The following is a 26,814-nucleotide window of genomic DNA, read 5'->3' as shown; positions in this document are numbered from 1 at the left end:
AGCAGCAAACACAGGGCAGGAAGTAGAAGGCAGAGCAGATGATCAGGCAGGGAAGGGGATCAGAATGGCACTCAGGGAGGGTGTGGTGCTAATGTGTGGCACACCTGCCAAAAAGGTTGGCTCCCACTGTGCTACAGTATGCTCAAAGTCACAACAAGCAAACACAGTTAATATTTCAAATATTGTAAAACCAAGGTTTTATGTTATAATTTTGACAAAGACCAGTGCTACTTTGCTGGCAAGAAACAGTTGTTCGAGGAATGATTTAACTCACTCATAGTATCTATCACATGGCCTCTAAATCACAATCTAGTGCAGCCCCTATTGGACTTCCTATTTAAAAAAAACAAACACACAGTATTTTACTATTTAGCAACAATGCAAGATGACAAAAAGGTGATTTGAAACAAGTTGCTTGTTAGCATTTCACCCTTTCAGTACCTACCAAGCTTATGCAAACAAGACATAGCATTTGGTCAAAACACAGGAAGAAACAGCTTACTATTTCTAAAATGTTGCCAACTAAAAAGCGTCTGGGGGGCAGGGAGAGGAGAATAATTTTGCTTGCCATAAATAGGTAACACCCTTATTTTAGATAAATAACAGGCAGATATAACCTACATTACAAGCCAGCGGCTCCCAAAAATGGGAGGTAGAAAATGAACGAAGTCCTCATTACCCCAATTTAATTTAAAAGAGCTCTCTCATTCCCTGCTTCAAAGACTCGTGGTGTGAGACTTCAAGTTATCCAGTCTCAGACATTTCTCCTACTATTGCTGCCAGCCCCCTGAGGAAACTGTACAAAATGACTCTCCGCTACAGTCATTTTTACACTGTGGATAAAGTGCTCTCTAACTGTTTAGAACGCCAGCATGAAGACAACTCAGCACATGAAAAGGTGACACTGATGCTGTTTTGCCTGAAGGTTTTACCCACCAGGGCAGAACACCAGCACCATCCTCCCTGGGAGGACTATGAAGTGAGAAGCAATAGTAAACATGTAGTCTGCAAGTTCACACCTATTTAGACTGCCATGCACATAGATCCCCGTGGCAGTCACAGGTTTTCAGGCACCCACCCAGTAGTCTTAGATTCACAGGCTGGAAAGTCCTAACATTCAGCACCCTGAATTATGAGTACGTATGGAAACGCACTACCCATTTTCTCTTTTCATGCTACTGGAACTGAATTTCTAGAGCTATAAAATCATCTGTCATTAGCGAGTCAATTTCTTCTGATGGCACAGACCAGTTTTTCATAGAGAAATACATCTTCCCACCTTCATGGCTGATATTCATCAAAACTTATAAAAAGAAGAGACTGGGAAATGACAGGGGAAATAAATTAAACAACTATACCTGCAAGGCTGCACTTCGCAATTCCAAGCATGTTGCTATTTTAGCTATGGTTTTCTGTAACGAGAAACAAAATGACTTTATTCATTTGACACTGAAGTCTGCAGGCTACACCACTGACACAGAAACCCCCTTCTTTAAAAACAAACTTATAAACACTTGTGTTAAACACCAAAAGATTTCTACTGCACAATCTTAATGGATACATATCAAACAACATTTTTGTCTAAAAACAAGCACAAGCCAAGAATACTGAAAGTGCAATGGATGTTGCTATTCAAATGTCTGTAACTGAACTCCTTTGATACAGCTCCTTGATATGAAAAAATGTCAAGACTGAATGAACTACAGAGATTAGGGTACAGCTTCCCACACCAAGTTGCTTATAAACCTAATTACTTTGGGAGTGATAAGGAATGTAATGGAACAACAATTTATCATCTTCTGAAATAATTTGTTCCAATCTGCCCTTCCAGGAATCACTGACTACCCACCCTGAGTTTAAGAAATGAAAGTACCCGGTGGCTTTCCAATGCGAGTCACAGGCAGGCAATCCTTCAGGAGCAGGTCTGCAGCATTTTTTGATCATTTCTTACTCTTAAAAAACTTCCCTTAAACAAAAATCTACCAGTGACGGCCCAGAGACATAGATAGGGGCACTTGGTGAGACCCAGCTGTCCGTGGCCCAACTACCACAGGGCCACCAAGATGATCGACCACCTCCTCTGGCTCTGCACCTGTGCCCAGGAGGTATGGAAAAGGGTGAAACAGCTCTGCGAAGTGGTGACCGGCATCAACTGGCTAGCCAGAGAAGCAGCACTGTACGGGCACTCGCCAAACATCAGGGGAGCCTGGCACCCTGTTTCAACCAGTTTGCGTCCTGCATCAGGAGCACCCTGTGGAAGGCCAGGAATCTGCTGTTGCATAGGCAAGCAGATGTAGAGGTAGCGGGCTGCATGAAAATGGCTCCAAGCAAACTCCAGACCTACTACCAGAAACCGGTAGTGGAGGATGTTGCCCAAGTCACCTGGCACAGGATCATCCAATGTCCCCCAAGTGGAAAAGGGGACGGTGGCAGCAAAGAAGGGAAAGGGACAAGCAAAACAGAGGACAGAGACCGCAGCAGTGGGTCCTCTAGCAGGAGCTGGAGCGACAACGACAGAGAGGACACTTGAACTGAGTATGTGACTCCACAAGCGGGGAAGAGAAGGAATGGAAGTGTTGCCTGGTCTGAGGGACCAGGATATGATTATTTGTTTTGTGTGCGTTTCATGCAATGCGGATATTGTAATGGGTTCAGGTGGCCAGAGGGCCTTTGTACGGGCGCATGGGTGCATTTTTTTTGTAATGGGTGAAAGTTTTCTTGTGCGTTGTGAGACAAGGATTGTAGATAGAGATATCTCTATATTTCTATCTGTAGATATATCTATATATTTTTACCAACCCCCTCCCCAAAAATCAACTATGTTCTTGCTCTTCATCTTTCCCTCACTTATTTTAGTTGCAAACCAATAACTGACATACTTAAGGAATAGCAAAGGTATAGGTGTTCAAGTGGAGTCTTGAAAAATGGACTACATTTACTTAACTTCTTGTACAGAGTCTATACATCTTAACTTACTCCACCTTGAAAAGCCCACTACTCAGAAACCAGCAAACAAAAGTTATGTTGCACACAAGCAATGTTTGTGATGCTTTGGTAGAATTACAGCAACAAGCATTCCCCAAGAGAGGGGCGTCCAACATACAGCCTGCAGAAGCAGGTCACTTGGCAAACGGGGCTGCTCAACACAGCTAGCAGAGCTGCCATGTCAGCACAGCCACCACTCGGGGGTTAATGACACTGCCCAATTCACATTTTTTAATCAGGTTGGCATTAACAGAAGCAGCATTAACCCCCTAAATGCTGGCCACACTTACAGCATAGCCATGGTGAGAAGCCCTGCAACCCAGTGACCCACCCCCTGGCTGCTGGGAAGGAATATGGCCCACTGATATAATTTCAGTTTGAGAATCATGCCCTAAGCGATCTCAACTTATCTATCTGTGGATGAAAAAGCAGGAGCTGTACATAAGACCTTCCACAAAGATGAATCTTTCTATTTATCATCTCCTTCAGATCTTTCCCCAACCTCTCCACTTTCAAAAACACATTATAGAAAGCTGGAAAGAAAACCCCATAGCAGACAATCTTCAGTACCACCAATTTAAAAACATGCTACAGCCAGGATGCCCATGAAGCTGTACAATCCAGCCTGTGGGTCACTGGACTGACCCCATGCACCAGCCCTAGCCCTAGCCCCATGTTCTGCACGCAGCACACAGGCTGGACTGGCCACATGCGCAGCACACACCAGGGCATCAGCAGCCAAAATAATGGCCTGCAGGCCAGATTTGCCCCACCAAATGATTCTATCCAGCTTGTGGCTACTCCTCTGAAGGAGAACTGTATCCAGCCCATGGGCGCCCTAGCTTTCGGTGCCCCTCACACTTCTCCCTTCCCTTTCTGAAACCAGCTTCAGCAGCAGCTCTGGCTCGGCCTGGAGCCACTCTCCTCTCTGGCTCAGCCCACCCTGCCCTGCTCCACAGGCTCCAGCATAGGTCGCAAGGCAGGGGACACTGCCTGTGCGCAGCTCCAACCCTGCGGCTATTCACACACTAGACAGTCCAGCCCTTGGCAAGAGTTGAAGCTCAGGTATGGTTCTACCAGCTAGTGGGCGAGGGGGTAAAGGGGGAAGAGGGCCAGAAGCTGTGGGTTATCCAGACCCTGCTGGGCCAGCCTAGGTCCTGGTAGGGGTGTGGGTGCTGCTAATGCCATACCGCACTGCGTTTCCACTTGCTGCTTCAGGCCATGCCACAATGGTGCAGCTGGAGTGGCTGATGCAGCTCCTACCTGACCCTGGCATGGCTCCTGCCTGACCCCGAGTCTCCAGCACACGACCAGATAAGGCAGAAGCCACACCAGTCACTTCAGCTGCGCCCACATGGCTTCAAGCAGTATGCGGTAGCACAGTGCAGCACCAGCCTGGCTCAGCCACATGCTGGGGACTTGGGGTGGGGAGGGGCTGCAAGGAGGAGGAACACAGCACTAGCCTTACAAGGCCTGGATAACCTGCAGCTCTCGGCCCCACTTCTTCCTGCACCCCCCGCCCCAAGTCTCCAAGCAGGCGGATGGTGCCACGTTGTGTTCCCACACATTGCTTCAGGCTACATGGGTGCAGCTGTTGCAGCTCCTGCCTGACCTGGACACATGCCAAGGACTCAGGGCAGGGGAGGAGCTGAAGGAAGAACAGCAGGGAGCTTGTGCATGTGCCCATATGAGTGTGTGCATGCACATGTGCATGGCCTGCAACAGCTCACCAAAACTCGTTAGGTGACTCTCCTGCCCAAATAACTGCCCACCCTTGACCCAGAGCATACGCATATGCAGCACTCCACTGGACTGGCCCTGCATGCTGGTTCCAAAGCCACTCCAGAACCAGTGAAGGGCCAATGTAGCCAGGAGCCACATGCAGTGTGTACCCCATGCTGGCCCCTTGGACTGCATGCAGTGTGCGCTGCCACTCCAGCCCCATGCATCATGTGCAGCATGTTCTGGCCTCAGGGCTGGCACTACCCATGTTGTGCAGGCTGGACCTGGCACTACACATGGCACAAGTGGTCCAAGGCACAGGCTGTATGAGGCACCCCAAATGAACCCCCCCATACTGCTTCCAGTGCCAGGTCCAGCCCACACGCCATGAGTAGCATGCGCCCTGTGCCAGCCCCACGCTACATGTACAGCAAGCCCTGGGGCCAGTGCATGATGGGTGTGGAGCACAGGCTGGACCTGATGCTGCAGGGACAGCACAGGGGGTCAGTCGCAGTGTGACCCACAGATTGCAAAAAGATAGTGAGGCTGATGATACTCCTTGATTTCAGTAGGAGATCATTCCACAGTCTTTAATTGGTGCCAAAAAAGTTTTGTCTCCTTGACATCTAATCAACAACTACCACATATTAGAGAAATCTAGGGAGGATAAACAGATTGGAAACCTTTGTTTCCCAAATGATTGTGCGTAAGGACAAAGAAGCATGTTCATTCCTCTTTAGCATATACTTGGGGACATTTAGCTAAGGAGGTTCAACATCCATCCATTTAATTTGATTCACGGCAGAATTTCAATCCCAGGGCGAGGAAGGCATGTAGATGACAGCAGTTCTAAACAAGCAGTCTGCCAGCTCCAGGAAAAGATGTTTCAGTCCCTCTAGTCAGCCTAGCAGTGGCACTGGCAACAACTCGCTACAGCTGAAAACAACCCAAAAATCTGCAGAACTCCCTTCAGGAAAAGAATCTCCCAAATGTAATTCTAAAATGATCACAGAGCCACCTCTTTCTAAGGTCTGGGGTGCCAAACGGGGAGCAGAGAGCCTGCCAAACCAGTGTTAGATTAGGGCTCCCAGTTATACTGGAGGGTGAGGACAAAAAGCTTGCAAGATGACCAAAACACTAAGGATCTCCTGCACTGTGCAACGTCGGCAGAACATATAAACAGAATTTCTCTCTGCTCTTCCTTGTGTTGTCATGCAGATACATCATTTACATCAGGGCCAACATGTAAATGAAATTTTATAAAATGTAGCTTAACTTGCTAGTCCCTCCCTCAGTGATTAACTGATAACCTTAACAGAGCCACCGTTCCCTATCCTGAAGACAGCATTTGTACAGCTGCCCAATATAACCAGCTAACCCTCTGCAATGGAGCAGATCATTTCAAAGTGCATTAGGCTCCTGGGAGTTGAAGAATGACAAGTCAATCTGTTTTTAGTGTTGTTAAGAAAGATTCAGAGGTTTAAAATAGTAAAGAATAGGTTTTATATGGAATCTATTGAATTATGGCAAGATACCAACAGGCATTATTCATAACTATTTTTTAAAGGACCACACCCAACCCAAAAGTAAAAAATGCAGCTAAACACTGCTATCATTTTCAGCTTCAACTATTCCATGCAAGGGCTCCTTTTCCAGCAATAAAAACCCTTAGTATCTCATTAACAATACTGAAGTTATAATTAATTCTGCCTGTCAAAGCAATTAAGACCCAACTTTAATATAAACTGTGGTTAGAAAGAAAGGAAAAAACAAAGTCAGTTGGTCTAGCTGTAAAGGTTTAGTCAGGGCTGTTGTGCGATTAATGACAAAGTGAACTGTAATGCCGTGTAAGATGTTTACATAGAGAGATCCCGAGTGGAGCTTTGCTTTAAGAGATCTAAGTTGTTAACAGACCAGTAGTTTAATGATTCATGCTAAAATTGTACAACTATGCTGATGTTTCAGCACACAACTCTTCCCCCCCCCCATTTCCAGCACTGCACAAAACCAAACATATTACCAAAAAAAAGGACTAAAAATGTTTGCATGAGCAGAGGCCACAGACTGGGTGTGGAGACCTGAGTGGGAACAACAGCACCTTATACAAGGGCAAGCTGACATACACAGCCAAAAATCAATGCATAGCTGTCTCCTTTGTTCTCACATCTACTGGCTCCACCACAATGGAGGCAAATACCTCCTCTTGTATAACACATCAATTAATAGAACACAGATTACGCTAGCTCAAGATTTAAGAAGGTATCTTCCAAAAAACTGAGTGAAGGAGAAGAGCCAGAAGGTCTACTTCTTATGGCTGAGTTAAGTTTTCAAGGCCCACATCTTGCCAAGCTTCTGTACAAGGAGCCATCATCATATTTACTCACATCTAAGATGAGGTCCTCTCAACCCCAATCAGCATGGGGAAAAAAATCCCACTCATCTCAGATCCACATACAAAGCCAAGGGGGTGGGGGACAGGTGCATGCTGTTGTTCTGACTCTGGCCCTGAGCCTTGAACCCCTCCACACAGCTTGTTCTCTGCAGCTTTTGCCCCTGCCCTGTGTCCTTCCCCACAACTTTACTGTCAGGCACAGTTGGGGTCTGGCTCAGGCTGAACTCCCTCCTAGGCACAGAGCACACAAACTCTCTCTCTGCCTCGCCAATCACCAGCACCAATGCTGCTGTGTGGTGCATGGTCAATGTCCGCAGTGGGAGCCACGCTTCCATGTGCCGTACTCCTTGACCAGGGAGGGAACACTGCTCAAACAGCCCCTGAGAGTAATCGGGGAAGGAGGAAGAGGGGAGGAGAAAAAGCAGAGACTGTGGGGAGCAAGGGGGAATGTAGGTGGTGGGGGGGGACAATGGACAGGAAGGTTGCAGGGGGAAGAAGTGGAAGGGGCAGAGGGTAAGGGGGCCACTTGACCCCCCTCACTCCCCAGCCACTACTTTCCCTACTGTACCAGCAGAGGGCATGGGGGGTGGGGAGGAAGGATAAATTTAAGACAACCCTCCTATAATTAGATTATATAGCTGGAAAGTTGTAACCAATTTATAATTTTCTTATATATAGAACCAATTATTGTGGGGTTGTCAAATTCTGATTCAGTTAAATATGGTAGTTGATAGAAGTGCTGCACAGCCTCAACTTGCTGCAAATTGACTCAATTTAGACACAACTGATGATCTTCTAAGTCTATACTCCTTGGGGATCCTCTCAAGAAAGTCTACTGTACTTGTAACATTGGCCTCTTCATCAACACCATCAGTTATCCAAGCCAACAGCAATGATGACAAAGGAGAGGAGAGCACAGGGAATGGAAATTCTTGTTCTGACCACTTTAGGTCCAGCAACAGACACTGGAAGGGAATCATGACTCCCATTACACAACAGATCCTGGAATGATCTATTTTGGTGACAGCCCTTTTTCCTCCATGTAGCTGAAAGAAGCATACAATTTTAAAGATTCCTGTTTCAATAGAAAGACTCTGTCAGCCAACTGCTAGAAGGGAAGGCAGAATAACAACAAAGAGTTTGTGTGTAGTACATTCAACCATTTGCACTCCCAAGGCTAAGTATAGACAGTCAAAAAGACCAAGGCTGAATCAACTGAATCTTGGCAGGTTAGTCTAAACCACATAGTCTGAACTGATAAGCAAGTGTCCAGACATTCCTACCGATTCCAGAAATGCAACCACATGCCTGCAGTGGCCCAGGGCAGAAACCAGGGTGTGCTAGGGCTGGAGCAGACAGCTTGGGACAAAGCTAGCCAACCCACCCTGCGAGGGTATGTTTGCAAGGGAGGAGCGAAGTATTCTGGGATGCTGGGGGACAGAGTTAACTTGAATCTGGAGGGGATCTGGGACAGAATTTCAATAAACCTATTTAACCTAAATCAGTTAAGTCTCATACTAAATCCATCCAGGTTTATCTTAAACCAGTTTCAGTGATTTTGAAAGCAATTTATGTGCACTGAACTTAAGTGTTACAGATCTGAATTGGTTTCCAATTGCTTATACCAGTTTGTGTGTAACTTCTGTCCCTAGCTCAGCACAGATATCTTTAGCAAATTCCTTCAGACACCAAGTAAACTGATTAATGGACAGAGGTAGTACTCATTAATGTTCTAGAAAACTTTTTTCATCTGTGGCCCCTTAAAAAGTGTTGAATGGAGGAGCAGACCCCTTTGGAAATTTCAAATGGAGGTGCAGACCCCTTAGAATTATAAGTGTGGGTATTCACACACTTTTGATTAATTGTAGTCACCTTTTGCAGACCCTTTAGGCATAGTCTGTTGAACCACAGTGGTCTGCAGACCACAGGCTGAAAACCAGTGCTCTATATCAATGATTCCTAACTGGAGTGAAATAGTGCCCAGTCCCTGCAATAAGAGGTAGGCACTGGCTCCTCCACACACTGGGCACTCTGCACCCACCCCAGTGTCTCAGCATCATCCCCACCACTCTGGGAGCATGGAAAGAGCAAGGGAACTAGCCAGACTGAAACGCACAGCCCCTTTCCCCTGCATTGATCAGCCCTGTGCTCTGAGCAGTGCACTCTGCTGCAGACAGATGCAGGGCCATACTTTTTCAGCCCAGCTCATTGCCCCATTCCTCCCGTGCTCCTGAAACAAGTGGGAGGGGAGTGGGGAACAACAGTTCCAATCACTGGCATTTGAGTCTCCAGGGAAGCAGCAGTAAGAGCTATGCTCACCAAACCCCATCCCCAGGTATAGACTAGGGGTGGAGGGAGTGGGCAGCAGGAAGAGCAGGGTACAGCACGGTTCTGTCCTTACTGTCTTCACTTGGTACCAGTCTTCGAACCAGTGGCCCTTGTCACCCATTTCCGCCTCCTGCAGGGATCTAATGCCCCACTCTTACACTCCCCAATCTGTCCTACCTAGCAACCCCTGCCAGCACTGAGACCCACGCACCACCCCCTGCCAAGCTTTCAGGAGTGTCCTGCTGCCCTGTGAAATGCATCTAAGGGTGTCACAGGGTACAAGAAAGTAAGCACTATAGAAGATATATTAGCAGCATAAGTGGAACTACTGCAGAGTGTGAAGGGGAGGGGGAGACAGAAGCACATCCATTTTACCCTCTGCATCTGAAAAGCCTTTTGGGCTTCCTCATCTCCAAATATCTTTTGAGTGTTTGGGGGAAAGCTTCTTTAAAAAATAATAATAATAATCTTAGAAATTTACATCCCGTCTACCCATTTTTATCCTAGATGACTAATGTGGGATTAAAGCACTAGCAAGCAGGTCACCAATATCAAGGACAAGAAACCTACTTGAATGAGAACACGATTTTTAGCCAGGCTGTTTAAGCAAATGAATAGGAGAGGTGTAAACAAAAAGCAGAAGTTTAAACAACTGGAAGATTCTTACTAAAAACTCAAACCCTTGCACTAAAGGTCTGAGAATGCTCTTCATTCATGTTTGGGGGGTGTCCCAAAGACTAAACTTGATCATGCTGGAATTAAATTTTAGGACTTTACTTTAGGTGTAGTAAGAGAGGAGGGAGAAAGAAAAATCACAAACCAACACCCACACTGTTCTTGTGACTAGTGATGGTTTCTCAGTGAAAAGCGGGAGAAACAATGATTTCCCAAATAACTCCAAGTTTGATTATGCACAGAGACTGAAGGCATCTAATAACACCCACTTGAAAGCCCTACAAATAGAACCTTAAAATATATTTAAAGTTAATCAGCACATAGTGTAAAGACAGACACTGGTTAGCTATGTTTATCTGGGAAACAGATCTTCACAGTCCCACTCTGCATCAGATCAAAATGACAACTGCCTATTTGTTTAGTTGTACAACCTGCTCATCACAGAACCATAAGCCTGTTTGTCTCTTATCTCTTGATGAGAGATGCCTGATGAGAGATGTATAGTCTTCAGCACTGCATACCCTCCCTAACCTAAGAGCTTAGTCATATTCTCAAAGGCAGCTTCTCTAGATGTAGCCTTTCCTGCCACCTATTTTCCTTGGTTTTATGGAAGGCACTGTGCACAAAATTCAAGGAATCCATCTTGGGAATTATCTGGAAATAATGAAGCCTATGATGACACACACCATGAAGAGAACAAGTTGTTAAATCATAACCTGTCCTAGGTAAGATCAACTTTTTATCCAACAACTAACCAAATACTCTAGAACAACTTTGCACAGCACATGACCAGAAGAGGCAACACATCAGTTTGACCTGACTCGCCCAACATCTGTAGAGATCATGTGCCTCAGTGGGGCTTTTTGATGCTTTTTATCTAATAAGCTATTCAACTGAATCAGGCATTAGATAAAAGCCCCAAAAAGCCCTGCTGAAGCTCATGATCTGTAAAGACATTGGGCGAGCCAAGTCAAACTGATGCACTTTCTTTTTCCATAAAGAACTGGGTTCCTCCCCACTGTCTATCAGTGGCCTATGTCTAGATAAAGGGGAGCTGGAAGGTCCACACTTGTTTTGATACTAGTATGTATTATGGAAAAGGAGGTAAAACCTAGCCTACATAAAGGGGTCTCTCAGTATAGTAAACATAGGGAAACATTGCTTCTTAAAACCCCAGCCACACTTCTCCCTTAATTCTGTAACTCTCATCATCAAGGCATGTGTGTGCTAGAAAAATCACCTGTTCCCCAAGTGAACTAGTCACTCCTGTGAATAATCCTATTTAAATACCTGGAATTCCATGTATTCTCCACAGTGTCATTATCCATAAGAAAACCTTGCCCCTCCACAAGATACAAGAAACTATGCAAGAGCACTTATATATTCCAGAAGCATTTTATTTTTCACTTGTTGTTTTCCTTTCAATAAAACTGGTTGTCAAAGTTTAGAAAATCTAATACATTTTATATTTCCAGACTCTGTTAATATTTCATAGACATTAGGGCTGGAAGGGACCTCAGAAGATCAAGTCCAGCCCCCCACCCAAAGGGCAGGAAGTCAGCTGGGGTCATAGGATCCCAGCAAGATAAGCATCCAATTTGCTCTTGAAGGTGTTCAATGTAGGTGCTTGAACCACCTCCGATGGCAGGCTGTTCCAGACCTTGGGGGCTCGGACAGTAAAGAAATTCTTCCTTATGTCCAGCCTGAAACGTTCACATAGTAGTTTATAACCATTCAACTTCGTCATCCCTTGGGGCGCTCTGGTGAACAAATGTTCCCCCAGTAACTGGTGGTCATCCCTGATAAACTTATAGATGGCCATCAGATCACACCTGAGCCTCCGCTTTTCCAGGCTAAAGAGCCCCATGGCTCTCAGTCTGTCGCTGTAAGGTCTGTTTTCCTGATCTCTGATCATGCGCGCAGCTCTCCTCTGGACTCTCTCAAGCTTCTCCACATCCTTTTTGAATTGTGGAGCCCAAAACTGGATGAAGTACTCCAGCTGCGGCCTCACCAAGGCCAAGTACAAGGGGAGAATGACGTCCCAGGATTTGCCCGAGAAGCACCTATGGATGCAAGCCAGCATTTTCGTCGCTTTACTAGCTGCAGCATTGCATTGCAGGCTCATGTTCATCTTGTGGTCAATCATGACCCCCAAGTCTCTTTCTTCTGTAGTGTTAGCCAGCGTAGTACTGTCAGGCCTATAAGGATGCTGCAGGCTTTTCTTCCCAAGGTGGAGAACCTTGCATTTTTTGGTGTTAAACACCATCAGGTTCTCATCTGCCCATTTGCTGAGCTTGTCCAGGTCAGCCTGGATCACCCGCCTGTCTTCTGGCATGGATGCTTTGCCCCAAAGTTTGATGTCATTGGCGAACTTGGCCAGTCCGCTTCTGACTCCAATGTCCACATCATTAATGAAGATGTTGAACAATATGGGTCCAAGGACAGAGCCTTGAGGGACCCCACTGGTCACAGGACACCATGATGAGCGACTGCCATCAATTACAACCCTCTGAGTCTGACCATGGAGCCAGTTTCCCAGCCAGTGGATCGTGGTGGACCCAAGACCACAACTGGCCAGTTTGACCAAGAGGTGATCATGGGATACCAGATCAGAAGCTTTTCTGAAGTCAAGATATATGACATCAATCTCTTTTCCCTTGTCCAGGTGGATAGGTCACTTGGTCAGAAAAGGAAATGAGATTGGTCAAGCAAGACCTACCTGCAACAAACCCGTGTTGACTATCCCTTAGGATGTTGGTGTTGGCCAGTCCATGAAGGATGGCCTCTTTAATAAACTTTTCTAAGATCTTCCCCGGGATAGAAGTCAGGCTGATGGGCCTATAGTTAGCCGGATCCACTTTCCTCCCTTTCCTGAAGATAGGCACCACATTGGCCTTCTTCCAGTCTTCAGGCACTACACCAGAGCCCCAGGGTTTTCAAAGATCCGTGCCAGGGGCTGGGCTATGACGCTCACCAGCTCCTTGAGTACCCTGGGGCATAGATTGTCAGGGCCGGCTGACTTGAAGGAATCCAGCTTTTCAAGACGTTCCTTCACAAGGTCAGCATTTATGGAGGGTAAGGGATCTCCCCCACCCGGACCTCCCTGCCTTGTGGTGGGCATGGGTGTCCCATGGGACTGATGAAAGACTGACACAAAGTACCCATTTAATAGGTTAGCTTTTTCCTGGGCGTCAGTTGTCAGTTGCCCCATCTGGTTCAGCAGGGGTCCAATGTTGCCCTTGCTTTCCCTCCAGCTCCCCACATATCTGAAAAAGGACTTTTTATTGTCCTTGTTGCTCAAAGCTAGTTGGAGTTCAGTTGCAGCTTTGGCTTTCCTGGTTTGCCCTCTGCAGGACCGGACCAGTGCAGAATAATCCTCCTTGGAGATGAATCCCATCCTCCATCCTTTGTAGGCTTTTCTTTTTAGCCTTAGGTCTGCCAGGTCCCTGGAGAGCCAGGGGGGCTGCTGTGCCCTCTTGCTGCCTTTCCTTTGAGATGGAATATACTTAGCTTGTGCATTGAGGATCACTCCCTAGAATTCACTCTTCTTGAACTCCCCTCTCCCTGGGGTCATGGTCCCTTAGGGCCTCACTGACAAGCCTCCTGAGCTTGTCAAAGGACTTCCGTGTTGCTGACTGACTTGCCATCTTTACGGCAGATGGTGAAGACGATGACAATAGACAAAAATCCCAGCCTTGCTCACGTAAGAAAACAAGACAAGGAAGCAAAATGCTTCACCCTTCTGAAAGAGTAAACAATAAGGACTCTAAATGCCTATTAAAGCATTTTTGGCAGCAGTCTTTCCAATCAGGTGTTACGTGTTAAATTAAAGTCCTGCCCACCTACTGAATTGCATATACCATTCCAGATATTTTGTGTTTGTATTTTACAGTTATTTTTTGCTGAAGTTCTAGAAGCTAGTTATTAAGAGGTTACCCAAAAAGAAAAATCTTGGTTATAAAAGACTCTGCAGTATTGAATGTTTTACAATCTGGCCAACAGAGCATCTGCCATCTCTGATGATAGCAAACATTGTGTCACAGTACTGTATAATTCAAGGGAGAAGAAAAACAGAAGCCCCTTACCTATGACACCCAAAAACCCCTGGCCTTGCATTAGTGTCAATGGGCCTTATAGGTGATCAGTGCTTTAGACCCCCACAGGATTGAACAAATACTATCAGTTACCTTTTGATCTTCTGTGAATTCTGAATTATTGTGTTGAGATTGGGCCTCTTTCTGTAGATGTCGTGCTAATCTGGATGAGGGAAAAGAAAAAAGGAAAGTATTTTGGTAAACTAGGAACAACACAAAGAATCCCACCTTGCAGCATGCAGACACCAGTGCCAGCTGCAAACCACTTACATAGCTCAAGTGCTACGTATTGTCATATTCCATCTCTGTATCACACCATAAAACCCCCTTAATGCGGAAATAATAGTAGTTACATTGTTACCCTAAAGATGGTGAACTTCCTGAAAGGTTACATGGAAAGGAAGATTGCATTTTTCCAAAGTAGAGACAAGAGAGCTGAAAACAAGTCTCTGAAAACATTTTCTAAATATTTTTCTTCAGAAATCCAGGTCTTTTTTACATTGGAGGATGTTTTAGTGTTGGTAATTCTCCAGTCAGTAGATCACATCGCAAGAATCAAAATAATGATTTTAATCTAACTTTATTAAATACACATTGAACTTCAAACAAACAGATTCTGGAGAAAAGAGATCTCTACGAGATTGAACCCAGCCACTCCTTCATTTAAAAGGAAGATTATTGGGACACCACATCTTCCAGCAAAATTTGACTCTCTCCAGTGTAACTATTTTAAAGAAAACCTTGCCCCTTCATGAAATACAAGACAGCACACAATAGTTTTCATGTGTACCAAAAACCCCCCACATCTTTCAGGCCTCCTAAAAAAAATTAGAATGAGCTCAGTGTCAAAGAGTCATTTTACCCATGCCACTGTTTAAGGGACCAACAAATGATGTAAGGCAGTGGTTCTCAACCTTTGGTACCTTACGTACCACCTGCCAATCAATGCAGAAAAAGTGAAACCAGAAGTCCCACCATGGCACTTCCGGTTTTGCTGACACGAGCAGAGTCCCACTTTTTTCCTCTTGGACCCGGCCTGGGGCAAAGCAGCCCATGTGAAAGCCCTGGCGCACTAGACGTGGCAGCAGCTGGAACTTCCAGCCTGAACAGGCAAAGATGCCTCCAACCTGCCAGGCAGGGGGCAGGCCAAACTCAAAACACAGCACCCGCATGTCCCCTGCCCGTGTCTCGCGTACCCCTAGGCGTATGCGTACCACAGGCTGAGAAACACTGATGTAAGGGACATCTTCTCATGTAGAAAAGACATATTTGGGATTATTCCCGAAAGGACTCAAGAGTGGATGTCTAGTAAAAACACGGTCTCAGAATTTGCTCCTGACCACCAGTGATCTGTCCAAGGTATCACAGTGAAATCACTTAGCCTCCTGCACCTCAGCTTCCCCCATTTTTGCAGCTTTTACTGTTGCTTAAACATCAGGTAATACAACAGGTTTAAAAGAAGCTTCAAGCAAAAACAACAGACCACGGACAGGGACAACTGCATGTGCCAGGTCCCCCAAATGCATTCTGGAAGGCTTTTAATCAAACCTCAGCATCTACAACCATAAATGAGCATGCTTGGCAGAGGCTAGCATAATGAGCAGGGATGAACTGGACACTGGGAGACAGCTGCTGATAGACGACTTGACTTGTCCAAGATGTCACTCAAACTTTTCTGTGCTTCATCCTTCATTCTCAGATGGGGAAAACTATTCTTTAGCATTGCTTAAAACACTCTGAGCTACATCTGAAGAAGTTACTGAATGAATGGACAATATGCATTTATTTGGCTCATCACAGTTTATTGAACCTTTATTGGTTTAAATGCACAATTTTCTTTACTAAACTATTATAGTAGAGCTTAAAAGCTGATGGTTTACCGTGAACAAGTAGGTGGCATTAAGAGGGCTAATCAAAGTACCAAAAAGGTAGAGCTAGCCAAGCAAGGAAAAGAACACTTAAAAGCAGGGATCCTGTTTTTCTCCAATTAAAAAAATCCCCAATTTTCTGTTAAAAAAGGTAACCCCAAATCCACATTTTTCTGGGATTTAAATGAAATCCCACTAATATAGATACAGATATGTTTCATTTTAACTCACAAAAAGGGTGGATTTGGGGTTACTCTTTGTAACTGAAAATAGGGGATTTTTTAAAATCAGAGAAAACCAGAATTCCTGCTTGCAAGAGATTTTTTGGGGAACCTCAGGCTTAGCCTTGACAAACTAGGCAATCTGTCTTGGGCTTTGGTTTCTGCTGTACTCAAATCAAAAACATACCAACCAAATGCCTCTCACTTCCCAAATACTTTAACCATACCTACTAAGTCTAACTTACATGTGTAACTAAGTCTAAGTGGCTGCACCATACTTACAGTGAGAAACTAAGGCTAGACTTTAATTTCTTACCAGTGCCTTACCACCCAAACAATTAGACACTTTGCCTACAGACAAGAAAGCAAGTCAAAATACTACACACAAAGAACAAACTAGTTAGAGACAATACAATACAGTTAAGATACAATACTAAAAAAAGCAAGCAGAAAAAAAAACAGTTACATGATAGAAAGCATCTCTTTTTAAATGGTAACATTAAATAAGCAACAGCTTAACCCGATTTTCCCGTTCCCATTTTGAGAATGTCTGTGAAATGCTACACACCCTGATCAGCTGCAGAAGTAAGAAATAATGCAATGCTCAGATGCCATACTTCAGTACTTGGCAACGGCAGCTGCATTCTGAAAGAAAAACTAGGCATTTTTTGATTTGTAGGATATCACATCGTGCCCAGGCATCAGACTGACAGCACAGAAGACCTGTGCTCACATAACATGTAAAGAGGCAGACTTTCCCAAGCTCCACCAACTCCAAAAGAACTGCTTCCTGGAGTTGAGAAGGCAACCCCATCTACATGGCCCCGGAAAAACTGGAATGTCTTTCATTAGGCCGCTAATATGAACTTTATCACAGCCAACATTTTTCAGTCTTGATAGCGAGCCAAGGGTAAAGTCCTAAATCCCATTACCAATCATCTTTAGTCAGTGCTCCCTCAGCCCCAGATTTTCCTTCATATCAGAGGGAACAGTGCCGGTTTTCCTTTCTTTGGAAGAAATTAGAGGGAAATTTGACATGCCAGGGTTAAGGGAGCATCTGGCTAACCACCTGAAAAATTCTCCTTTACAAATCTGAATAGTCCATGTTTCTCCAAGAACAACACCAACAAAAATTCAGAACCAGCTCATTTAACTACTTTTTAGTAAGCTTTTGGTCATATACTCCAGGACTGGAAAATAGCACACAGCAATTCTAAGCATCTCATCACTAGGGATATGCCAGTACTGTCAAAGCACAGAAAAGACAGAAGGGAGAACAGGAACACTGAAGGGACTGATGTACTAGCAGTGATTAAGGGTTTAGCTTGTCAAGGGGCTTTGCTACTTGCAAGGTATCTAGTGTGTCAACACATAATGATTTGACTAGGACTAGACAGTTCTTAGAGCTTGATTCTGAGAATATTGCTAAGGAAAAAAATGTGTGGAATAAAGAAACCCACAACTTATAAGGAGAATAAGTATGACAGAGTACTGCAATGTTCTGCCATTAAGTCTACCTTTTCGCCCTCCAAAAGAAATATTAATAACAGAAAATAAAAGTGATTACACGTGATTTATAAGTGGGATCAACCTATAATCAGGTTTCCCATAGTCTTGATTTGCTGCGATATTTTTGTACATGCAATAAAAATACCACGGCAGAATTCCTTTTTTCTACTAGTTTTTACTTTAGTACTTTCAGTGCATTTAACCCTTGGTTATTTTATTCTCTGGTGGAATTCTGCAAGAGCAATAGCTGTAAAGATCTTTATAGTTTAGTTATCAACATACTCAGGGAAACAGTTACTTTCCCTTAAATTTAACCTGAACATATTGTTCTGATTATAAGTTGATGCTATATGGTATTTATTTATGGTAGCATGATGGGGTAATTAGAAGTAATGGGATGAAACCAACTACTAACAGGAGAGACAAGATTTCTGCAAGTGAGAGCTCTGTCTATGTTGAATTCTTTCATAGTATTTGAAAACAGACTCTAGGAAATAGATCGGGGAGGGCAAAATACAGCCTATGGGCAGCATGCAGCCCGCCAGGCACTTCTTACCCATGGACACCAGCCAATTATTTGTGCCCCACCCAGCCCTTCCACCCACTAGGATGGGAGCGAGGGGCCGACATATATACACTCCTGCTTCCCAACATACCCTATGGGATCAGGCTCTTATCCTCTTGGGTGGAAGGGCCCAGCCAGCAGAAGCTTCCGGCCAGGGCTACTGCTGCTGCAGCAGCCCCCAGGGACCTGCTCTACTTCCCCAGCATCCCACTCATTTTAGGCAGCAAGCAGGGAAGCGGTGGGGAAGAGGAGCTGCAATTGGGCAGGGGCAGGGAACAAGGGGCTGAGGGAGGTGGCAGCACAGAGCTTCAGTCCCAGTGCCACAGGAGCTCAGGAACTGCACATGCATGGTGCACAGCCCCCATGATAGAGGCGTGTGCAGCGCTGGCCAAAGCTGGGGGCTACACGCCATGGGAGGAAGGGTGCAGGGGGTCCACAACCCCTCCCCACAGTCCCTCACACCCCACAAAAGCCACACATTCACACCCTGTCCCCACAACTCCCCAAATATACATACACACCGCACCAACATCCCCCCCCACACACAATGCATAATAACTAAAAAATAAAGTCTTACTCTTGTATAATCACCTCTGTATACACTATGCAAACAAATCATGACAAAAATTAGGGGTCCACCCATAAAGTTTTTTTGGGCCAATACCGATGGCCAATTATCAGTGAGCGATATCGGTTGATACCGATCCAATTGTCAATATGCATCCTGGCAGCTTGAAGAGCAGCAACCAGATGGAAAGACAGTTGGAGGCAAGGGTCGAGGAGGTAAGGGGGGGGGCAGACTGAGGACCCCACAGTGAAGGAGGGAGTGAGGCTGGGGCAGGCACTACCCAGCCAGGGTGGGACAGGCATGGGACAGAGCCATGAGTGGCTCATCCAAGGGGGCTCCTGCCACTCTGCACATCACTGGGGAAGGCATGGGGTAGCACATGCCCCCCCGATCTGTGTGCGGGGCAAGGGTGGGCTGCCTCCAGCAAGGGTGGAGGTTGGTCTGGGGCTGTGCTTGGGGCAAGTGGCAGTGGTGCTGGGACAGGAGCAACAACGGTGGCTACAGCAAATTCTAGGGTTGTAACCCATGCCATAGCCCCCTCCTCCCATTACTGCTACTCACCCTGAGCACAGCCCTAGCCCAACCCACCCCCCAACCAGGAAGAGCCTAACACTGCCCCCGGCCCCAGTCTGCAGCAGCAGCCTGCCTTCATCCAGCACCCAGATCCACGGGGTACATAGTCCCCATGCCTTCCCCGGGGGTGCACACAACGGCAGAAGCCCATGCCATGCCTCCCTGGCAAGCCACTCCGTCCTGTGCACTGCCCAGCCCTGGCTAGGCAGCATCTGCCCCTGTCCGGGCCCCACTTCCTCCCTCACCACAGAGGCCTTGATCTGTTCCCCCACCCCTTCCCCAGCTATAGACTTTTCTGGCAGTCGCTGCTCTCCAAGCTGCCGGTTTGCACTCCTGGCTGTGTGCATGTTCCAGCTGCGTATGAGCATGTGGCATTTATTGGCGACATTATTGGCCATATCAACCAAAAAAAGCCGATTGCCAATCAAGTGAATTTTCCTTTTATTGGTGCAGATACAATATGGACAAATGTACTGGTGCACCTCTAACAAAAATATTTTTTGTAATAAAATTAAAATAGGCTATAGTAGGTGTTTGGCTTTTATGTACGATTTGGATTTTTTTCTGGTTCCAAGATGGCAACCCTCCTCTCTCAAAAGGAGTATTTTCAGGGGGTAAGGTGAGGGACTTCCAGTGGCACAGGTCAGTGGTTAAGGGCGGAACTTCCAGTCCCAAGAAGGCAACCAGGGGTGATGCTACCCATGCAGCCCTCAACAGCTCACTATATCTCATTAAGTGGCCCTCCAGCCAAAACAACTGCCCACCCCTGGAATAGAGTGACTGACAAAATAGGTCTTTTTCTCCCTAACTTTTATGATTTCGCACGAGGTTGCAGCTCACATGGAAATTAAAAAATTAACATTACAACTCCTAAGGACTGGATTCTCACAAAGTGCCTTCAAATCCTTGAATCACAAAAATGCATTCTTGTTGGATTTGGGGAACTATATTCTGAATAGCACCAAAATGCCAACCTCTCTGCTTGCTCCATTTTAAGAGGACAGTTTGGGGTGGCTTGGGACTATTATCATATTATGCTACTCTGGGTAAATTGGGAAACTAATGTCCTTTATAACCTGCAGTCACTTGCACAAACAATTTTTTTTTTAAAATTTGCTCTAAGCTCTACTGCCTGCAAAGGAGAATAGGGTAGTGAAAAACCAGCAAATGACTTATAGAAAGATTCAGAATCACCTAACACTTTTTACAAGGGACAGAGGTCTAGGAGTAAAGCAGCTGGTACAGCAGGTAGTAACTACACATTCTCTACTGTCGGAGACTAAACACAGGGAGGGATTGGCTGATAATGTATTGACTACGTTAGCTCACATTTGCTGCTGTAATCACCACATCCTGAGCTGAGACTCCACCCATCATCACCAAGGAGAGGGGAGTATCAAGGGGTTGAACTGGAAAGGAACACTAAGCAAATGGCCCAAGAAAGTAAAACAAAGCTAAGAAACAGCTTGAGAGAGAACCCATGGGAAGAACTCCCATTTCCTTGCAGCAAGGAAAAAGAAAACTAAACAAACGCAACTCCTGTAGCAGTTGTCGCAACTCCCTGTAAATAAAGCAGCACCAAAACAGAAACAATATCCAGCATTCCTCTAGCTCCTTCCACCTGGTATCTTGCTCTATTAAATGAATCCAGCTTGATATCACTTGTGAAGTAAACATTATAACAAAAAGGACAGAAAGAGATTATGCAATTTGCCACTGGGGAATTTTGTAGGGTCAGGAAAAGAATCTTGACAAGTAAAAAGCCCAGCAAGCAGACACACAAAACTGGAGCAGCTACAACATGCATGCTTAGGTCTTCAGCATTACTACTGTAAGTGAAGGAAGCCAGTGCAAAGCATTTATAGAGCTCCTGAAGGAACAAAGCCTGACCTCTCTGGGCGCATCCACACATAGAAGCACATGTGCTTGCAGCAGCTCAAATAGAAGTGGTGCAAATTTGAACCGGGACTTTTTGCCTCAGCACACGTGCTTGAACATGCGCTTTGTTGGCTTCTTGATGGAAGGTGTAACAAAGTCATAACCCCACAAGGCACTGGTATTACCACCTATTAGGAAGAAAGGGAAGGACGGCAAAGAAAAACCTAAGTGATTTACTCAGAGGCTGGACTAGAACCCAGGGCTGCACTCAGTGCCATGTGTTAACCAGTGTGAGGAAATGTTATATGTACAGTAGTATTGAATAGTAGCAATGTTTTATAGGGAATGTGTCACCATAGCTGCTAGGCAATATGCCACTCAAAACAGGCAGCGTGAGAACCATTTGTGCTGGTAGAAATGTTAGCACAACCATATTTGTCAAAAATATTAAAAAGAAAAGAAAATATTAATCCAAATAAATGCATCTGGCACCACTCTAAACTTGCTCTAGTTGGACTGGCCAGGAGAGAGATTCCAGAGATCATTATCTTTAGAGAAGGTCCAGATCACAGTCCACAAGTTTTCCAGCCAGTCTGAACTGTCATGATGCTTCAGAGGGTACGTCCAGACGAACGCACATGCACCTCCTGCCTCATCTCAAACCCCTTTGAGATGGGGCGAGGGGCACGTGCGGGAACAAAAAAAATGTTCCCTGTGCTGCAAGTTTGCAGCACAGGGAGAAAATTAGACCCCTGAGGTCTAAAAAACCCTAAGTTTAAAAAAGCGGGGCAGGGCACAGTCCAGGACCATGCCCTGAGGCAACCGGAGGCTGGGTCCTCCACAGAGACACTCTGGCTGCCAGAGCATCTCTGTGGTTGGCTCCTTGCCCTGGTGCTGAACACTCAGCCTGCCAAACCACATGTTCAGTACCAGGGCTCCAGTGCTGGTAAACAAGGGGGGGGGGGGGGAGGGTGCTGAAGCAGGGGATGGGGACTGTGGGAGGGACCCCTGCTGACCCCGCCAGTCCCCCCGACCCCTGCTCTGGCCAGCCCCCCCACCCCGCTCCCCAATCCCTACCCCCACACCCCCATACCAAAAAAAAAAACCAAAAAAACTAAAAACCTCAGCACTTACCAGCACTTCAGCTACCATCTGGCTCACTGGGATCCCCTGTACAGCATGGGGCAGAGGGACAGCCCCAGCAGCTCCAGCCCGGGCCCTTCTGCCCTGCCACTGCCCAGGAAGACTCTGCCAGGAGGCCCCAGAGCCCCCCTAAGCCCTGCTTCTAGGGTAAGTAGAGGCTCTTTTTCTCGTTTTGTTTTTCCCCCCCTTTTTGTATTTTTTTAAAGTGATGGTGCCTAGGGTTGGGGGGGCAGACACAGGCCTGGGGGCACAAGTAGGGGATGGGGCTTGGCAGGGCAACCATTGGGGGGGGTCTGGGAGAAATGTAGTTAGAGTTCACTTTATTATTATGATAGAGACACTGGTAGGCTTCCACACTGTTTGCCCAACTGATTGCTGTCTCTGTCTTACTCTCTCTTTATAGTGGTCTTTTCTTTTACTTGTGGAAGAACATGGATTTGGGGGTATTTTACAGGGTGACTTTGGGATTTTTCTTATCAGGGATTTTTCAGTTTTCCAATAGGGAACACCACAATTCCTGCTAGGGAGGCCAGTGGCAGGACCCTGCCTGCTCAGAGCTGGCACCTTGGACCCAGCTGGCTGTGGCCAAATGGGGCCAGGAGGACAAGCTTTGACAGTTCAGTGCAGGGCACAACACCCAGAACATCTTCCGATACCTGCGCAGATGGCTGGGCAGGGGCACACGTGGCAGTAGTGCTGCACAGAGACCATGTCTGCAGCCATAGCCTACTGGCAGCTGGCCCAGAGGGGCAGATGCCTCTACTGGCTGTGCAGTCCCCATACAGGTCTGGCAGGTATGCAGCAGGTCACAGCCAGGCAGCAGCCCCCACTGCCAGACTGCTGCAGTGGGTAGAGGGTGCAGGGAACTCTCAGGGCTGCTTCAGCAGTTCAGCTGGCACAAGGGGTAGTGTCCCCAGGCACCAACTGGCCAGGCCCCAGAAGCTCCTGAGAGCTAGTAGCCCTGAGCTACTTACCAAGGCAGCTTTTTGTACTGCTGGGGCCAGGACAGGGCAGCTTTTTATACCGCTGGGGCCAGGACAGGTGCTGGCCCCGGGCTGTAGTTCCCCCTGACTGCAGATCCAGGAGGAGCCAGGCAGGGTTATTTTGTCCCATTTGCTCCTCAACAAAGTGCATGTCCAAGCACATGCACTGAGGCAAAGCGCCCCGGTTCAAATTTGCACCACTTCTTTTTGAGCTGCTGCAAGCACACATGCTTGCATGTGTGGACATGCCCAGAGAGGTCAGGCCTTGTTCCTTCAGGAGCTCTATAAATACTTTGCACTGGCTTCCTATACTTCCAGTAGTAATGTGAAGACCTAAGCATGCATGTTCACTGGGATTTCCCCTTTGTGAGAAGCAAGCATAAAACCATGCACTGAGCTAGCTTGGCCTCAGGTAGCAACCCTCTCTCTCCACATAAAAGCCTCCTTTACCTCTTGTGTATTTTTGCAGGGCCCAGGTCCCTTACTTTTTTAAGTCACCACTGACAATCACTGGTAAGGATTATGAAGAGATATGGACTCTGCCAACACCTTTATATAGCACTGTACATTTAGGATAGAAATGTTTCCCTGCCTAGAGCAAAAGCAGAAGGAAAGGCCATAGATGAAAGGTACCCAAACCAAATCAGTCTTAAGCAAAGAGAAGTGATGGTTGTGGGAAACTAGTAATAATCAGAACATTAATTCTCAAACTAGATCCATCATCTGAATTAAGTATTTTAAGAAACAATGGGGGAGATAAGAGTACAATTCTTTAGGATCTCACACCTTAATTAAAAGACGTCAGAATTAAAAGTTTGGAGAAGCTTTCATGGCTGGGAACTGAGATCTTCTACTCTCAAGTTGCTCAAATTGTTCAAAACTACATAATCATAGCTGATTCATATAGATGTCCACATAGTGGAAGCTTATTAGGAACACCTTCCCTTACTTTCTGATTGAGAAAACTTTTATTTCCAGGTAGAGGTCTGACTACAGGGTTCCTTGCTTTCCTCCCCTCCCCCAGATAATTATTTGAATACCTTCCAATCCAAGAGGCCACCACTAAAATACAAACAGTGCAACCTGTAGCAAGCCTATCACTAACAAGAACACTGCATCATTCATAACATGCCAATATTCTATGGAAGTCAGTCCACTCAAGTGCAGCTCAAGGTCTTGGTCCTCAACCTGTTTTAAGTTCTAAATACATCATCAACATATCTGAGACCACCGTTCTCTAGGAATACTGTAATTTTCGCTTGGGAAATTTACCGTGACTGAACCAAAGAGCTTGCAACCCTCAGATTTTAGTGTCAGATGGCAGGTATTTCCTTAACAGCCAAGCTGGGATACAGCCCAACCAGGATGCTATTTGAATAAAGCAACTTAACTACCTTTATTGTAAGCAAGTGCCATTACGATTACAGGTAAAAGATGGGAGGCCTTTCCAGGCATCACAGTCACCCAGCGGTGAAACTGAAACCTCTTCAGGAAAGAAGCATGACCCTGCTGAAGAATTAATGTCATTTGCTCACAAGATTCCACCAGCAAGTCAACGCCACCTTAACCAATGGTGCCCCAAAAGCTGTTGATAGAGCCTGTGTTAATCACCTGCTTGCATTTTACCTGTCACAAGGCAACTGCTATCACTGTGCGATACTCAGCTAGGAAACCAAACAAATGTTTTAAGAAAGTCTGTGGAATCCAAGAGTAGCTGCTTTTGTTCCAGGAGTACTTTGATAACCTAGCCACCAAAGGCACTTAGAAACAGGGAAGCAATCTGCAAGTTTAATACCTAACCATGGTCAGAATCATAGAAAACGAGGGTTGGAAAGGACCTGAGGAGGTCATCTAGTCCAGCCCCCTACTCAAAACAGGACCAGCCCCAGCTGTATCATCCCAGCCAGGGCTTTGTCTACATGGATCTTAAACGCCCTTAAGGATAGAGATTCTACCTCCTCTGTGGGTAGCCCATTCCAGTGCCTCACCACTCTCCTAGTCGGACAGTTTTCTCTAATTTCTCACTCATCACAGGTGCAGTCAGGTCCCAAGCTAAGGCAGATCTACCCTGCTTTAAGTGCGTATGGCTGCTTGAATTCTCCTGGGAGATGCTAACAGCTGCCACCAGGTTTTGCCCCACACTTTCTCCATGAGTTCCAAGAGGGGACTCCAAAACTTCCCCAAATGCTAGCACAACAGCAGAGGGGAAGATTTACCCACAAGCTTCAGAGGCAACCTGGGAGACAACAAGCTTTGTCACCACTTGCGAATGGGAGGCCCAATGTACATCTGGAGTGAGGACCTGGTTTGGGGAAAAGGGGGCAGGGGGCAACCATTGGTGCCCATCCTTCAGTTGAGAAGCACTATCCAGGCCCTGGCTGCAAGGAAGGGCGTAGCAAGGGGGAGCCAGGGTTACTCTATTTCCAAGCAGCATCTCAACTCCTCCTTAGCATCACAGAAAACTAGGGCTAGAAGGGACCTCAGGTCTAGTGCAGTGTTTCTCAACCCGTGGCTCACAACCCCCCAAAAAGAGTTGTGAACAAACTTAAAAAATGGATTGTCCATTAAAGGAGAAAAACACGGGAAACTAAGACTGGCAGAACTCCAGCCTGCACCCACCCCGACCAGGGAGCGAGGGACAGCAGCAGACCCAGGGGGTGTTTCTTCTTAAATTATCTCCTGGGTTGGGACTGGCCACCGATGTTTACAAATGAGTCCTGGCGCGAAAAAGGGGGACGACCCCCGTGCTGCCCAACCCCTCACAGACAAACGTTTGCTTCGCTTTTTAAAAACGCCGCCAACGCCCAAACCCCCTTCCACAGTCCTCAAGAAAGCCACCCGCCGCTCCCGGCTCGGGACGGGCGCAGGACGTGGCCCAGGCAGCCCAACGCCTCCAGCCGCGCCGGGGCTGCCCCGGGCCGGGGCGCTCAGCCAGGGCAGCTGCCGAGAGCTGCAGAAGCAGCGCGGGTCCCGCGGGCGGCACTCACATCTGGTACTCGTCTATGGCCTCCACCAGCTGCCCCCACGAGTCGAAGTCGGTGCCCCGCCTGAAGCTGGCGCCCCAGCGCTGCAGCAGGCTGCGGGCCGCCTCCGACATAGCCCCAGCCTAGCGCGCCATGCTGGCCCCGGGCGGCCGGGGATCACGCGGGGCTGCGGCCGCTCCCGCCACCCCGCCCCGCCCCCAGCAGGGGAGGCTGCGCCGGCCACGCCCCCCGGGCGGGCGGAGGTGGAACGCGGCCGCGGCGCCATCGCTACCGAGGCAAAGGCGGAAGGGAAAGGACATTTCCGCCTCGCTACGTGTCATGGTGTC

At 46.8% G+C, this 26,814-nt stretch overlaps 1 protein-coding gene across 2 annotated transcripts in view; it reads right to left on the bottom strand.

Moving 5' to 3' along the window:
• The window catches only part of AIDA (axin interactor, dorsalization associated), a 54,085-nt gene extending 27,339 nt beyond the window's left edge, over nt 1–26,746 (bottom strand). For both annotated transcript variants that reach the window (XM_090048462.1, XM_090048470.1), the window contains exons 1-3: nt 26,492–26,746; nt 14,290–14,359; nt 1,359–1,412 (exon numbers count right to left, since the gene is read on the bottom strand). In XM_090048462.1, the coding sequence (XP_089904588.1) occupies nt 1,359–1,412; nt 14,290–14,359; nt 26,492–26,601 (234 nt within the window). In that variant the 5' untranslated portion in view covers nt 26,602–26,746. The remainder of the gene's footprint in view (nt 1–1,358; nt 1,413–14,289; nt 14,360–26,491) is intronic.
• Between the last annotated feature and the right edge of the window lie 68 nt (nt 26,747–26,814).

The sequence above is a fragment of the Crocodylus siamensis genome, chromosome 1 (genome assembly GCF_052110815.1).
Source record: "Crocodylus siamensis isolate JL-2025a chromosome 1, ASM5211081v1, whole genome shotgun sequence".
In the NCBI taxonomy this organism is placed as follows: Eukaryota; Metazoa; Chordata; order Crocodylia; family Crocodylidae; genus Crocodylus; species Crocodylus siamensis.
The sequence above is the reverse complement of the archived record's forward strand: the minus strand, read 5'-3'. Positions and strand labels throughout refer to the sequence as shown.